Source organism: Catharus ustulatus, chromosome 4, assembly GCF_009819885.2.
Source record: "Catharus ustulatus isolate bCatUst1 chromosome 4, bCatUst1.pri.v2, whole genome shotgun sequence".
Lineage (NCBI taxonomy): Eukaryota > Metazoa > Chordata > Aves > Passeriformes > Turdidae > Catharus > Catharus ustulatus.
Window position 1 is genome coordinate 22007317 of NC_046224.1, and position 13341 is coordinate 22020657.

The following is a 13341-nucleotide window of genomic DNA, read 5'->3' on the forward strand; positions in this document are numbered from 1 at the left end:
CCAGCCTGACGGATCGCAGGCGGGCTCTCGAAGGTGTCAGCGAGGCTGCAGGCCCACGCAGGCTGGAGCCGCTGTGGCGGGAAGCGGCGGGACGGAAGCGAGGCCGGCAGGAAAGGAGGGAGGGAGGCTGGGCCGGCTGCTCCCGGCGCCGCCCCTCGCTGCGCCACAGCTCCCCCTCGCGGCAGCGGCCGCAGCGCGCCCCGGCTCGCTGCACCTAACCCTGCACGGCTGCGCGCCAAGGGGCGGGGCCACAGCTCATTTAAATATCGCGGGGGCTGATTTGCATGGCACCAAGATGGCTGGCCCTGCGATTGGCCAGTTCCGGAGCAACCCCCACTGCCGGCCCCTGTGCCCACGGAGGGGGCGGGGCAAAGCGAGAGAGGGGCGGAGACTCGGGCGTTATTTGCATAGCGGCCCGGCGCGTGCGACGCGGGAGGCGGCGTTGGCGGCCAGAGCGGGTTCCGAGTTTGAATTCACGGCAGCGGCGGCGCCGCCGAGGCGGGAGCTGCCACCGGACGCGAGGGCGCAGGTACCGCGGGGCGCGCTCGGGGCGCGGGAGCCGGGCGGGCGGGGCACGGCGGCGGCGGCGCTGGCGCTCGCTGCTCCGCGCGGCGGCGGCGCCGGCGGCTGCAGCAGCCACAGTGCGCATGCGCCGGGAAGCTGCAGCGCTGTACACGCGCATGCATGGGAGCACGTGACCCGGCTCCAATGCAGCGGCGGTGACGCGCCTGCGCGTCCCGTGGTTCCCGCGCGTTGGCGGCGGCGGCGCGGGCGCAGGTGGGTCTGACGGGGGCACGCACCGGGCAGCGCCGGGCACCCGCCTGGGCGCGACCCGCCTCGCGTGGCCGGGGCGAGGTGAGGAGACGGCGCGTGTCTGGGTGGGACGGGCGCGCCCGGCGCCTCGAGAGCGTTTCCTCGCTCCCTACCGGAAATGGGGTGGCGTGGCCTGGGTGGAGGCTGTGCCCCGCGGGGAAGGGCCGCACCGGCAAGGCGGGCGTGGGACCTCGCAGCGCATGGACTGTGGAAGCAACAAGGGGAAACTGCTGGCGCTGTTCCTACACTGGCGGGCACCAAGGCACAGTTTCTCTATTGTATGGATACGCTGGTTCACTGGAAACCAAACGGTTTCTGTATGGCAGTAGAGAAGGCCGAGTTGCGCTTACTCGTGCGATGTCACCAGTAAACAAGGCCCAGGCCGCTCCTCGAGGTGTCATGGCCGCCCACATCTGGCAACGTAGCAAAAGAGTGTAAGCCATGTGCTAAGTTAAAGAAGGTGCATTCGAACGGTTTTTTAAACTTACGTGTTTTAGAAATTGAAACTTTTCTTATAAGTGTTTTATTTAATTCTGAGGCCTGGTAGAGGTGTAGCGCTGCCCTTGAGTTGTCTGTTGTTCTAGTAAGTTCGTCGTACTCTTCCTGGATCTCACAGGCGTTCAGTGGAAATGCTGATAGTGGGATATTCTGTTGCTTGACAGTAATTTTGAAATAATTTCATGTAGTGTCATATCGCTGTGACCCTTACTGTAGACAGACTTACTGGAAAAACTGGATGGAAATGTTGATGGAAAAATACTTGTTTAAAATAAAGGAGTGAACAGCTCTGTTGTTTTAGGAAGCAGTCTGTGAGCTTAAAAATGCAGGCTTCAGTTACAGAAAACCATCACTTATGCATTTAGGTATTTACCATGCTAACCAGCAGAAGTAAGCACTTTAATAGATAAAGCTGTGTAATATCCCAAACTATACAAGGAAATGCAGTATTATTATGAATACGTTTATTTGTCTCTCTTCGAAGTTAAAATACATGCTTGTGGTTCTCTGCTTAAATATAAAATTAATAAGTCTATACACAACCCATCAGCTATCAATCTAAAAAATAGGTTATTTTCTAATTAGGCGCTGGTTTTTGCAGTCCTGCAGGAAGGTATGAGGGAGAGTATTGCCACAGATATTAAGAATTCTTTGGAGGGGAAGAAACCGAACACAAAAATTATTACTGTTTGATACGTGATCTTGGGTAGGTAATTTCTCAGTTTCAGATCTGTGAAATGGGGCTAATGGTTGTTGTTAGGCCTATTATAAAATGAACTCACAAATAACTGCATGAGGGTTTATGCAATTCATGAATCTTGGAAACTGCACCCACTATTTGTTCTTGATGTATGGCAGTACTGTTTTATATGCTCCAGAAGTACGAAGTTTTTATTTGTATATAACGCAAGGAGCATTATATCAATAATTGTGGGTTCTTGTTATGGTTTTCGTTTGGAGAACTTAGTACATTCCTTGGAGTTAATGATGTTTTTATCAGCTGCAACCTTTCCACCAACTGTAGCAGTGCTGAGCTGATGTTTTCTCTGATAATGTGGAACAGTGTTGTATTTTGCCGTACAAAATAATTTAGACACAGTGTCTTGGATGTTGTGTAGACTTGAAACTAATCATAGCAACATTTGTTTGTAAAATGATATAACTATTATTATATGCATCAATTTAAATAGTTATTTAAGTGTCTTTATTGAGAGATCTCTTTATTTTGTATCCCATATGAAGTGTTTTCAAGGTGCTGATTTCAAGAGATATGCATGTCTTTTTCACCACATTTCCTGTACCTTTATAAGCTGTAGCTTGTATTATCATGCTCATTTCACAAACTTACAAAATCAAAATTAACTCTAGTGTGTTAACTTCTCTCTAAAAGCTCCTTTAGTAATGCTTCCCTTTGGGACACAAAACACATAGGCATATGCTTCCCTACAAGCATGGGAGGTGATTTTGCCTGCCAAGAAAGAACCTGAACAAGTTAAGAACAGAAGTTACTAATTAATAATTAGATTTTAAATACGGATTTTTTTAGCAAAATTTGGTGCAAACAGAAATGTTTTATATGTTCAATGAACTCTGAAATACTGACTTGTCATTAGTGACTTGGTTTTAATTTTCCTTGTATTTATATGTGTTTCTTGTTACAAACTAGAAGTATTTCCAGAGTGAAAAAAGCTGACTAAACCAAATACTGTCCTTTGCTTTCAAGATAAGGTAAAACAATCAAATTTCTCATCATCTAGATGTTTTTAATAGTGTGATCATTTATTAGGTTTACCTCAATTGTCAGAAACTATGTATGGCAAAAATGTGAAGCTTATTTATGGAATATAACCAGTAAGGCCAAAAGATCCTTTAAATCAGGATGTTGGTTTTACTTAATAGTTTGCACGTGAATTTTTTTTTCCTGTTTGTTTTAGTCTCAGTGGTTTTTCTATATTATGGATTAGTTCCATGTTTACATTATAATTTTGGCTTGGGATTTATGGCAATGATATGTGTACATCACAATTTCATACGGGGTAACAAATGAAGGAAATAAGTTGCAAATTACAAAACTGTAAATAGGAGGAGTTTGGATTTTTTTCCTCTTCTTAATAAGTTTTTCTTTAGTACTGCTCTTAAATGCAATGAAATTTAATGTTATTAGTATTTTTGAGAAACATCAGTCATTGGTCTCTTTGGTTTTCTCTACTATGTGACATCACTTTGAAAGAATGACCTATTCACACAAAGTAAACGGGACTAGTAAATAAGATAAAATAAGTAAACTAGTCTACATAAATGCTGATTTTTATTATGTATATTTGTAATCCTGGGGTTTCAGTTCTACTTGTTGCACTGTGTTCTGCATGAAAAAGCTCTCCTAGTTCCACCGCACTGTAAGAAGCTGTTGATCAAGCAGCAGTGTCTTATTCAAATATAGGATGGGGAGAGTAAGATAGGGCTGTTGTGTGCGGCAAGGTTTTTTGGTTGGATTTTTTTTTAACAGCTCATTAAAAGTAGAAAGTTGTTTTCTAAAGTGGCATTTTTCTTGTCAAGTCAGGTAGCTGTAAAATGTCTTAATCTATGAGTACAGTTTAGATATGAATTGTATCATACTTAAGTCTACCTTGGCGTTGGTTTAAATACTAAAGCCTACTGGATGATGCCAAAGAAAGTAACTAAAATATTTTTAGTATTAGTTAGGGGGATCTGGAACATAGATTGTCAGCTTTTGAGTTCTGGTTATCTTCTTAAAAAAATAATTTTGCATTACATTGTGGGAATCTTGGTTTTTATTTGCCCGAAGAGATTGTGTACTGTTGCTAGTCTTTTTAGATGTCTTCCATTTTTTGTTCATGTTCAGATTTTTCTAGGGGTTTTCTTGCTCACTGTACTTCCATAGTAATATAAAGATATAGAAAATAAAAAATACAGTAATATAAAAATACACTCAATAAATTACTGAGTTCATATGTACAGTGCTTAGGTCTCTGAAAGCATCTAATGGAAGTACAGCATCAGTCCACAGACTGTAGAAGTGAGTGTCATCAGTTGTAGACATAAAGTACTAACACTTGTTATCTAGAAACTGGATCTTCAGAATGTATTAATATTTTTTTACTGTGGTGAGCAATGGAAGTGTGAATCAGAAAGGGGAGTCTGTTTTGTTAGTTTGGAGGAGGGGGTTTTAACTTAAAATGAATATATTGGTTTTAATGAATTTTCTAGTCCTTAGCTGTTTTCTGGCCTATATATTTGTCCAGACAAGCATTTCAAGTTGAAAGCAGATTCTCAGTTGCATGTGGCTTTTATGTTCACTTTGTATTTTATGCTTTTATCTGGTGTTGTATTGGATAGTGTTAAAAAAGCCAGAATGCTTTTAGTGAAATATAAATCTGAATCATAAACTTGTTTGGGTTGGAAGGGACCTTAAAAATCAGCTACTCCCAGCCTTCCTGCCATGTGCAGGGACACCTTCCACTAGACTTGGTTGCTCAGAACCCCATCCAACCTGACCTCAAAACCGTATCTGTGTGAGGCATTCACAGTTTTACCACCTTGCAGTACAGTGCCTCACCACTGTCACAGGAAAGGATTTTTTTCCTAATATCTAATACAAACCTACTGCATTTTCAGCTGTAGTCCATTACTTTTCATTCTATAACTACATAACCTTGTAAAAAGTTTTTCAGCTATTTTGCAGATTCTTTTTATTAGGACTGGGAGGTTCCATAAGGTATCTAAGGAGCCTTCTCTTTTCTAGACAATTGCAGTTCCCTCAGCATTTCTTCTTGGGAGAGGTGCTCCATCTCTCTAATCATCATGGTTGTCCATCTCTGGACTTACTCCAACATGTCCCTGTCCTTTTTGTCCTGAGGACCCCAGAGCACTGCAGGTGAGAGCAGAAGCAGAAGGGCAGAATCCCTTTCCCCACTGTGCTGCCCACACTGCTTTGGATGTAGCCCAGGATACAATCGGCTTTCTGGGCTGAATGCACATTGCCAGCCCATATCCAACCCCCCATCCATCTACACCCCCAAGACCTTCTCGGCAGGGGCATTCACAATCTGTTTATCTCTCAACCTGTACCAATACCGGGGGTTGTGCTTATGTGCAACTTCAGTGTTGCATGCAGGCTTAAGTTTCAGGGTCATCACATAAAAATATGCATGGATAAGGTTATTAAAGTGACACTTAAGAATTCAGTTACGGGGAGAGATGAGTCTAACAAGTCTATTTCTCTGGTTAAGCAGAAAAAATGCAATGCAGATATGTGGCAAAAACTTCTAATTGTGCCACAGCCCTAAAAATTTTAAGAGCAATCTGCTCATTTCTAGCACAGTAGTCCAGTTTTATGTGAACATTGATTACCAGTTGTTCTCTTCTTAATAGTTCTTGGAAAACTTGTTGGTTTTCAGTAAATATAAAGCATAGTAAGCATCAAAAATAGTTAAAAATTGTTAATAATGACTGTAGTAGTAGTAATTAATACTTGCAAACTTAGTGAAAACAAATAGCTGGAGGGAAGAGAGGCTACCAGTGTTGGCAGTGAGGGAACTTTGAAATTATGTTTTGTTTTGGGGCAATAATTTGCTGTTAGTCAGTACATAGGCCAGTGTCCAGTGTTCACTTGCTTGGTGTAGTAAGGCACCAGTGATAACCTGAGTAAAAAGTAGCACGACAATGTTTATAAATCTGTAGGAAATGTGGATTCATTAGTTCCATTGCTTATTCCTTATCTTGTTTAGTACTGCTGGTGTATCCTTTTTAAAACTGCCTATATATTTAGCAGCAAGTCTCTCCTCCCCTTTCCATTCCTTCTCCCATCATTCAGGGTTTTTTTGAAAATAATGGTAGCTAAGGCCATGTACTAACTATACAGTACTAAATAATTGCCTGATTTTCACTTGTACATCAGTTTCCGTCCTATCACAATGAAGGAATTCACAACATTGTGTAAATGTATGTTGTATAAATACCTTTTGGTTTTTTGGTAGTTTGGGAAGAGAAAGTAAACTATGCCTCTTGTATCTTGAGCTGTGCTTGTTACAACGGATTAGAACCTGTACATAGGAGGTACCAGCTTCTTATTTCTCTCATGAACAAAGTCATTTGAAATCTCAGGAAATTAGATGGCTAGGTACAAAGTTGTTTTCTTTAAAATACATTTTTTAAATATTTAGCTTAACTAATAGAGCTACTTTGTTAGGATCACATGGATTTTGGTATTACAGGAAAAATGTTTTTTCTCTTCTAGAAGCAGTTTCTGAGAACGCTTTAAGTAAACTCACATATTCAGTGAACGGATTTTATTAATTATATGGCTGGGGATATGGGAGATTGTTGTTGAAGTACAGTAATTTCATGAATACAAGCCGCACTGTTTTGACCAAAATTTTGGTGGAAACCCGGAAGTGCGGCTAGTACTCCGGGGTGGCTAATTTATTATCAAAAATGTGGTATCTGCCCTTACCTGGTACCATGCCAGTCCTGTCCTGAGCAAAAATGGTTTGAAATCCATGGTTTCCCGGTGTTCTGATGATGAACCAATCAGAAAACAGCTTATTGCCTGCCTGTGGATTGCGAACGTTATGAGGGGTGGGGGGTGTTATCGGGATGAGTTCCCTCGGCGCGTTCTCTCAGCGGTTTGATAAAAGTGTGTGATATTTCTCTGTACTTTTTAAAGTGTTTTCAGTCTTGTGCGGCTGCGCGACTGGCCATGCTCATGTGGATCAGGGGAGGGGAGGGGCCGGGCCGGGCTGTGCTCCCGTGGATCAGGGGAAAGGAGGAGAGGTGCCGGGCCGTACCTGCGCGGCTGAGCTGCTGTTTAAAGGCAACGCGGATCCGTTGGGAATGCTTGCAAAATAACCGCACTATTGTTCGTGTCTTTTTGGGCTTGTAAATAAAGGGTACGCTGCCGCAGCTATGGTCTGTGTCTTTTTTCACTTGGAAATAATGTTTCCAAGGTCGGTGATCCATGATTCTGTTACTAAATGACGCCTTTGTGAAAGTTCGCCGCGAACAAAAGTGCAGCTAATATTTGGGTGCGGCTTTTTTATTGACAAAGACATCAACGTTGCCAACACATCGGAAATGCAACTTATACTCCATGCGGCTTGTACTGAAATTACTGTAACCTGTATGTTTATTCTGTCATTTTGTGGTGTCTAAAGCATTAACTTTAATTTCACTGTAGTGTAAAAAAGTGTTATGATAAAAAAACCCCAAACATATCCCTCTTGTCTGTCCCACTCAAAAGGAAAAACCCCAGCCAAATAACTCAAAAGCTGCCATGTTACTTCTATCTTTGCCTCCAGCATATTGCAGCTTCCATGAAGTCATTTTTAAAAGTTGTTACATTTGAATTTTTTGTTTATTTTGTTTATTTCAAAAATATGCCTAAACACATTAACATATATGCTCGCTGACTTCAGTCAATGCACTGAAAATTTCCCTCATTGGTCCTACCATCAAGCAGCTTGGAATTATAAAGAGTCCTTAAATGCTGTGCAGACTTTTCTTAACTATAGTCTTCCTTGTCTCATGATTATGAGCTCTTTTCTTTCCTCCAGCAGTTTAGGTAGTATTTATTTGTGAAGTCCTAAGTGAGAGCCAAGATGTTTCTTGAAGTCAATCCACTGGCCTGTGTGAAAGCAGGAATAAAAAAGGGTTTCAGTGGATGGTGTTTTGAGACTTCAGTTGAGATGGGTACAAATAGTAGTTTTTCCTTAATTTTGGCAGTGTAAGAATGGTTTTATCTACTTAATGTTAACTAACATATAAAACGCTATGCAAAAATCAAAAACTATCAATAAAGGAAGAGGGTAAATAAGGAAAGTGGATAGGATGTGGTTTGGACACAAGGATGATATGTAGCTAACTGGTTTCTAAGCATCTAATTTGAGCAAAATAAAGTATTCATGCTTTGGCTGGTTCTCTCCTGCCCTTGTTATGTTTAAATGCGTAAAACCTTCTCTGAAAGGATGGAAATTTCTGCCTACCCTTGATTCTTCAGGGGAGGAGTCCTGGTATGAACTGTGGCTCTAGGTAATGATATTTAAAGAAGTATGTGCAAAGAAGATGTTACTTACACAGGGCAATAATTAAAGAAACAACAGAATGACATTCTCTTGTGTTTCTTATTCGATGTTCATGAGAAATTGGGAAAATGAAAGCCCTGTTTTAATTTATGATTACAGTAATTGAACTTACTGAGAAGATATTAGAGTTTTTTGGTGTGTTATCAAAAGAGGGCAGGATTAAAGGTTGTTAAACTTAATATAACATGTTAAATTTAAATTCCAATCTCTAGCATTATTAAAATGCTTTATTTTCTCTTGGGATTTTGGCTAGAGAATCTGTATAAATACCATACTAAGTAGCAATGAAAAAACTGTAGTCCTGCTAGTACAGAATTACACATTAGTGCAGGTTCACTGTAACATTTCCTGGGCCAAAGCAGTTTTAGAGGAGTTATTCCACTCATATCTGTGTTTACTTAAACATCAGATTTTATTTTAAGATCAGTTTGATTAATAACTTTTTAACACACTTCGATAACGTACTTTTGTGTGTGTTAATGGGGGTATATATAAATGAATATTTGAGTTATGCATATGGTTTCTTACTGTTCAGTAATATTTTCTGCATCCGTGTGTCTGTTAATGTATTAGTGCTGCTGCATATACCTGAAGCTTTCTGACAAGGCAAGACATTTGTAGCAACAGAATTGTGACATGGATTCTGTTTTCTCTGACTCAGGGAAAGCATTCTCTGAATTTTTTTTTGCCAACTTGTTTTGCCTGTTCAAAGCTATTTAAGTCATTGTTGTCCATACATCAAGCTCAAAGATTCGGTGTTACATAACATGAAGTGTTACACAAGTGCAGCTCTTGGATTCTGGGTTAGAATGTCCCTATGTTTTTGGTGATATTCTTGAAATTATAAGACTTGCAGTCAGAATTCACTTTTTGATGTACAAATTTTGTAGATACACTAAACACAATACTATTTAAAACATTGCTACTGGGGAAATCAAAGTATATACGTAATTTGCTATACAAATGGAATATTTAAGTTTGAAATTTGAAATCTTAAGTTACTGTAAATTCCCACAATGATGGGAATGTGGTGTGGTATATATAGTGTTCAAAGTAAGTAACGTGCGATATGTAACTGGGTAATAGAAAATTTTTCTTTTGAATTGGTTCTGACTTGCTTTTTACTTTAGTAAAAGGTGTTGGTGAAGAAAAGCTTCATCGTAATGGCTAGTTTGAAATTAACTGTAATGAATTTGTTCTCCAATGTTCATGAGTTTTGTTGGGTTTTTTTGAGAAACAGTCTTTTGGGCATTTGAACTTCAAGTAGACTTTAATTTAGTTTTCTGGATCTGTACCATACTATCAGAGACAATCAGTGGAGCTGTCTCATATGTGGCATGTGCCCTTTCTTGTACTGTAGGTCATGCGCTAATACAAGGACAAAAAGAAAAGCCAGATGGTGTATTTCACCATTTTTAAAGTTAGAAATACTGACTGTAGCACTGATGAGTGCGTCAGACAACTACTGCTAGCATGATTAATCAATCCTGAAATAACCAGCTACAGCTGGCAACAGATATGCAAAGTTACATAAGTCTAGCCCTTTTCATAATTGAAGTGGTTGGAGGGCATGTTCCTCTACTTTTTAGAGGGGAGTGATTTACTATGTTGGGCTAATTTTGGATCACAAAGACTATTTTTTGTTAGAAGGCTAGGTATAATTCAAAAGTGATTTTCTTTAGAATTGCCCCATGGGCTCTTGCAAGTATTTTAAAGTAGACAAGTTTGGCTTTTGTAGAGAAGTGAGGCAGATACAGAGGAGCTCTCTCCAGAACTGATTCAGTGTTGCCTCTATGGGAGCGCATGATTAGTGATAATAAACAGTAGCGCGAAAGCTGCATTGAATTTGATTTTGTGTTAAGATTTGTGTCTTAGGTTGACAACCCCTTTCTCCCCCACTTGTAGGTTCTCAAACCAGTTCTGTGGGAACTGCTCTGTTACAAGATGACATCAAAATTCCTTAAGTGATTCTAAATACAGGTCTTTTTTGAAAAACTTAATACCTGATTTTTGCAACTGTTGAAGTTCTGGAATGTTCTTGGGGCTTTTGCTAGCTTTCTAATAAAGTGAACTTCCTTTTTTCCTCCCCAAATAAAATTTCTATTGGGCAACTAATAATATAGAATACTTCAAAGTAGATAGAGCAATACAAAGCTATTGATTAATTTAAGTGGTTTTGTTTTTTTGTTTTTGTTTTTCCAGAAGCACTGAAGTAAGCCTGCTCTTGAAAACTATTCCCTAAGGTTAGTTCTGTGTGTGATCTGGCTCTGTATTTGTGACTGTAATACGTGACATGAATTCTGAACTGCCTTGGAGTTGTGAGAGATTTGAAGTATGTGATACAAACCCTGGATCACATGCCTAGCAGGATTGCCTCTTGCTGGTTTTTGGTTTATTTAGATTTTCTCTTTACCAGTGGTGCTAGGAAACTGCAGTGCTGCAGCTGTGCATTAACCACTTCCTGCCTGTCAAAGAAACCACTTCTCTGCTCACACCCACCCCCATCCCACCTGTGCAGTTTGTTGCAGTGTGGTAAAGATGGAGGTGCTTTGCTATGAAATGTTTTACCTCCTGCTGAGTTGTCTCTGATTGGCTTGTCTTGAGCGAGCACTGCAGCCATATTACTCTTACTTTCAGTACAGCTGAGACAGAGCAGTTTCAGAATGGATGAAAAGTGCACTTCAGTGTAGCAGTTCAGCTTGACTGATGATGAGCAGAGCTGTTAGCATCATGTGCTCCAGACCTTAGAGGTGAGCACCAGCTCTACTTTGCCGAGAAGCTATTTAAAATCTTGGTTCGGCACAGTTAACTAATTCTAAACTATATAAAATATGCTGGAATGTTGTTTGAGTGGGTTTGGATTTTTTTAATTTTTGTTTGTGGTTTGGTTTTGAAGTTTGGTTTCGGTTTTGGGTTTTTTGGGGATTTTATTTGTTTTGTGCTATTTTTATTCTGTGCTTTCTCACTGAATTAATTTACAGACCTCTGTCCTGTCTCAGTTACAGGATAGATTAGGTGGGACAGGACAGGTCAAATATCCTGTCTTGCTAATAAAATTACTTTGTTAGGCTTACCTTCTTAGCAGGCCAGAAGAGCTCTCATTCTGTGCTTGAATGCTTGCTTCATACTTTAACTGAAAAATGAAATAAACTCTTTACAAACTTTATTGTAGTTTTGTAACTGAGTGATTAGATTAACATGTTTTCAATGTAATAAACGCATATATAAATACATTAGAAAATCAGTGATTATATAAGTGTTAACTGTTTTGCCAGTAGCGCTTACTTGCTACCCAAGTATAACACTACAAATTTTATGGAATTGCTGGAAATGAGAAGGTGGGAGATTGGAGATCTGTTGCTATTTCTTTTGTATAACTGAATTGAAATCTGAGTTTCAAAGTGCTACACATGGCCTTGTGTATACTGCTGCATGGTACTGGTTGGTGGCCTAGCTATCATCCTTAAAAGACATTAGAATGTACTGTCTGTGTCCCGGGAGATGAAGGTAGGATAAAAGTAATGCTCAACATTTTTTCACACAGAAGAGAATAAAGATAAAGAAGGTGTTTTTGTTCATTACTCTCTCTCTATATCATCTTGTTCTGTGTTTTACACCTAGTTAGGTCTTCACAGGTTCTTAAGCTGCACATAAGTTAAACCAAGAGTAAGTAAACAGGAAGCTTCTTGAAGTTCTCCAGAAACATATCAGGAGCAGCAAACTAGCTGGGTAACTCACCAGTGTGTAGCTCATAGTATTTTCCTGGCTGAAGTTGAACTTAGCGCTCGGGATGTGAAAGCTTGTCTAAATTCCGACAAACTTAGTCCTTCCTCAGAATTTCTGCATGTTAATTTGGTGCTTTCAGTATAATTTATAGCAAAGCACTTGGTGGTTAAATTCATTTTAAATATCTATTCTCATGTATTATCTTGACACAGTTAACGTCAACAGTGTTTATAAAGCCACAAAGTATTCTGTGCAGACACTGCATGTCAGATAGTCAGGAGACGTCGTTTCTCCATGTTTATTTTGTTTGTTGGATAAAAAAGAAATGAAGTCAGTAAAATACAGAATTTTTAAAGCGAGTGATTAAGGATTGGTGACTTCAATTAGCTAGTAAATTTCTAAGTAATTGGTCATAGAATTTTTCTGCTTTAGGATAAAGAGAGGAGTAATGCAAGTATGTGGTTAGAGATTGTGATGAAAAGCAGGTAGTTTTATTATTTTTATTGCTAATGAAACTTTGTTTAGTGAATTTGATTTACAGCAGATTTTAGTTCATAGAGGCTTTTTTTGACTGGATAAGATAGTTAAGATCCTGGGAACATTTGGGTACTTTAAAATGTCTGAAAATTCAAACCACAAATTCTAATTAAACTCTTATCTTGATAAAATGTGAAGTTTTGCCATTCATTTACCTCAATTAATGAATGTAGATTAATAGCGTAATGCAACAATAATCTTCCTGGTTTTCTGCAAGATACTGAGTTATCCTTACCCCAATCTTATAAATTATTACTGAGGTCTGTGTTTGTGTTTTTTAGTCAGTTATTGCTCATTAATTCCAGATGTCAGGAACTTACATTGTTCACAGGATGCAGAAACATTTCATTCTTTGAGATCACCAAACTCCACCTTTATAATCTCTGTAAGGGATTATATTTTATGTCTAAAACATACTTTACCATACACATCTTGTGGTGGTTTGTTGGATTTTTTGGGGTTGGGTTTTTGATTGGTTGGTGGTTTTTTAAAGAAAATAGCAGGCATATAAATACTGCTCAGTGCTATTTGTTTGGTTGATTTATGATTTCTCTGTTAAACTCTGCTGTAATGGGAGCATGAAAAATAGAGTATTTTGGACAATCACTATAAAGAGTGCTTTCTCATATGTATTACATTTGAATAAAATACTTTCAGACCATGTCTT

General features: G+C 39.6%; 1 protein-coding gene across 6 annotated transcripts in view; it reads left to right on the plus strand.

Moving 5' to 3' along the window:
* The first annotated feature begins 280 nt into the window (after positions 1 to 280).
* LOC116994986 (activating transcription factor 7 interacting protein) overlaps positions 281 to 13341 on the plus strand; it is an 80784-nt gene continuing 67723 nt past the window's right edge. For 2 of the 6 annotated variants that reach the window (XM_033057092.1, XM_033057095.1), the window contains exons 1-2: positions 451 to 529; positions 10614 to 10654. Coding sequence is in view for 2 of the 6 variants with exons in the window: in XM_033057086.2 (XP_032912977.1) it covers positions 285 to 529 (245 nt within the window). In the remaining 4 variants the exon portion in view is untranslated. Of the gene's footprint in view, positions 530 to 727; positions 778 to 10613; positions 10655 to 13341 lie in introns of those variants that run through there. The other 4 variants (XM_033057086.2, XM_033057087.2, XM_033057094.1 and 1 more) reach the window with 3 other exon arrangements.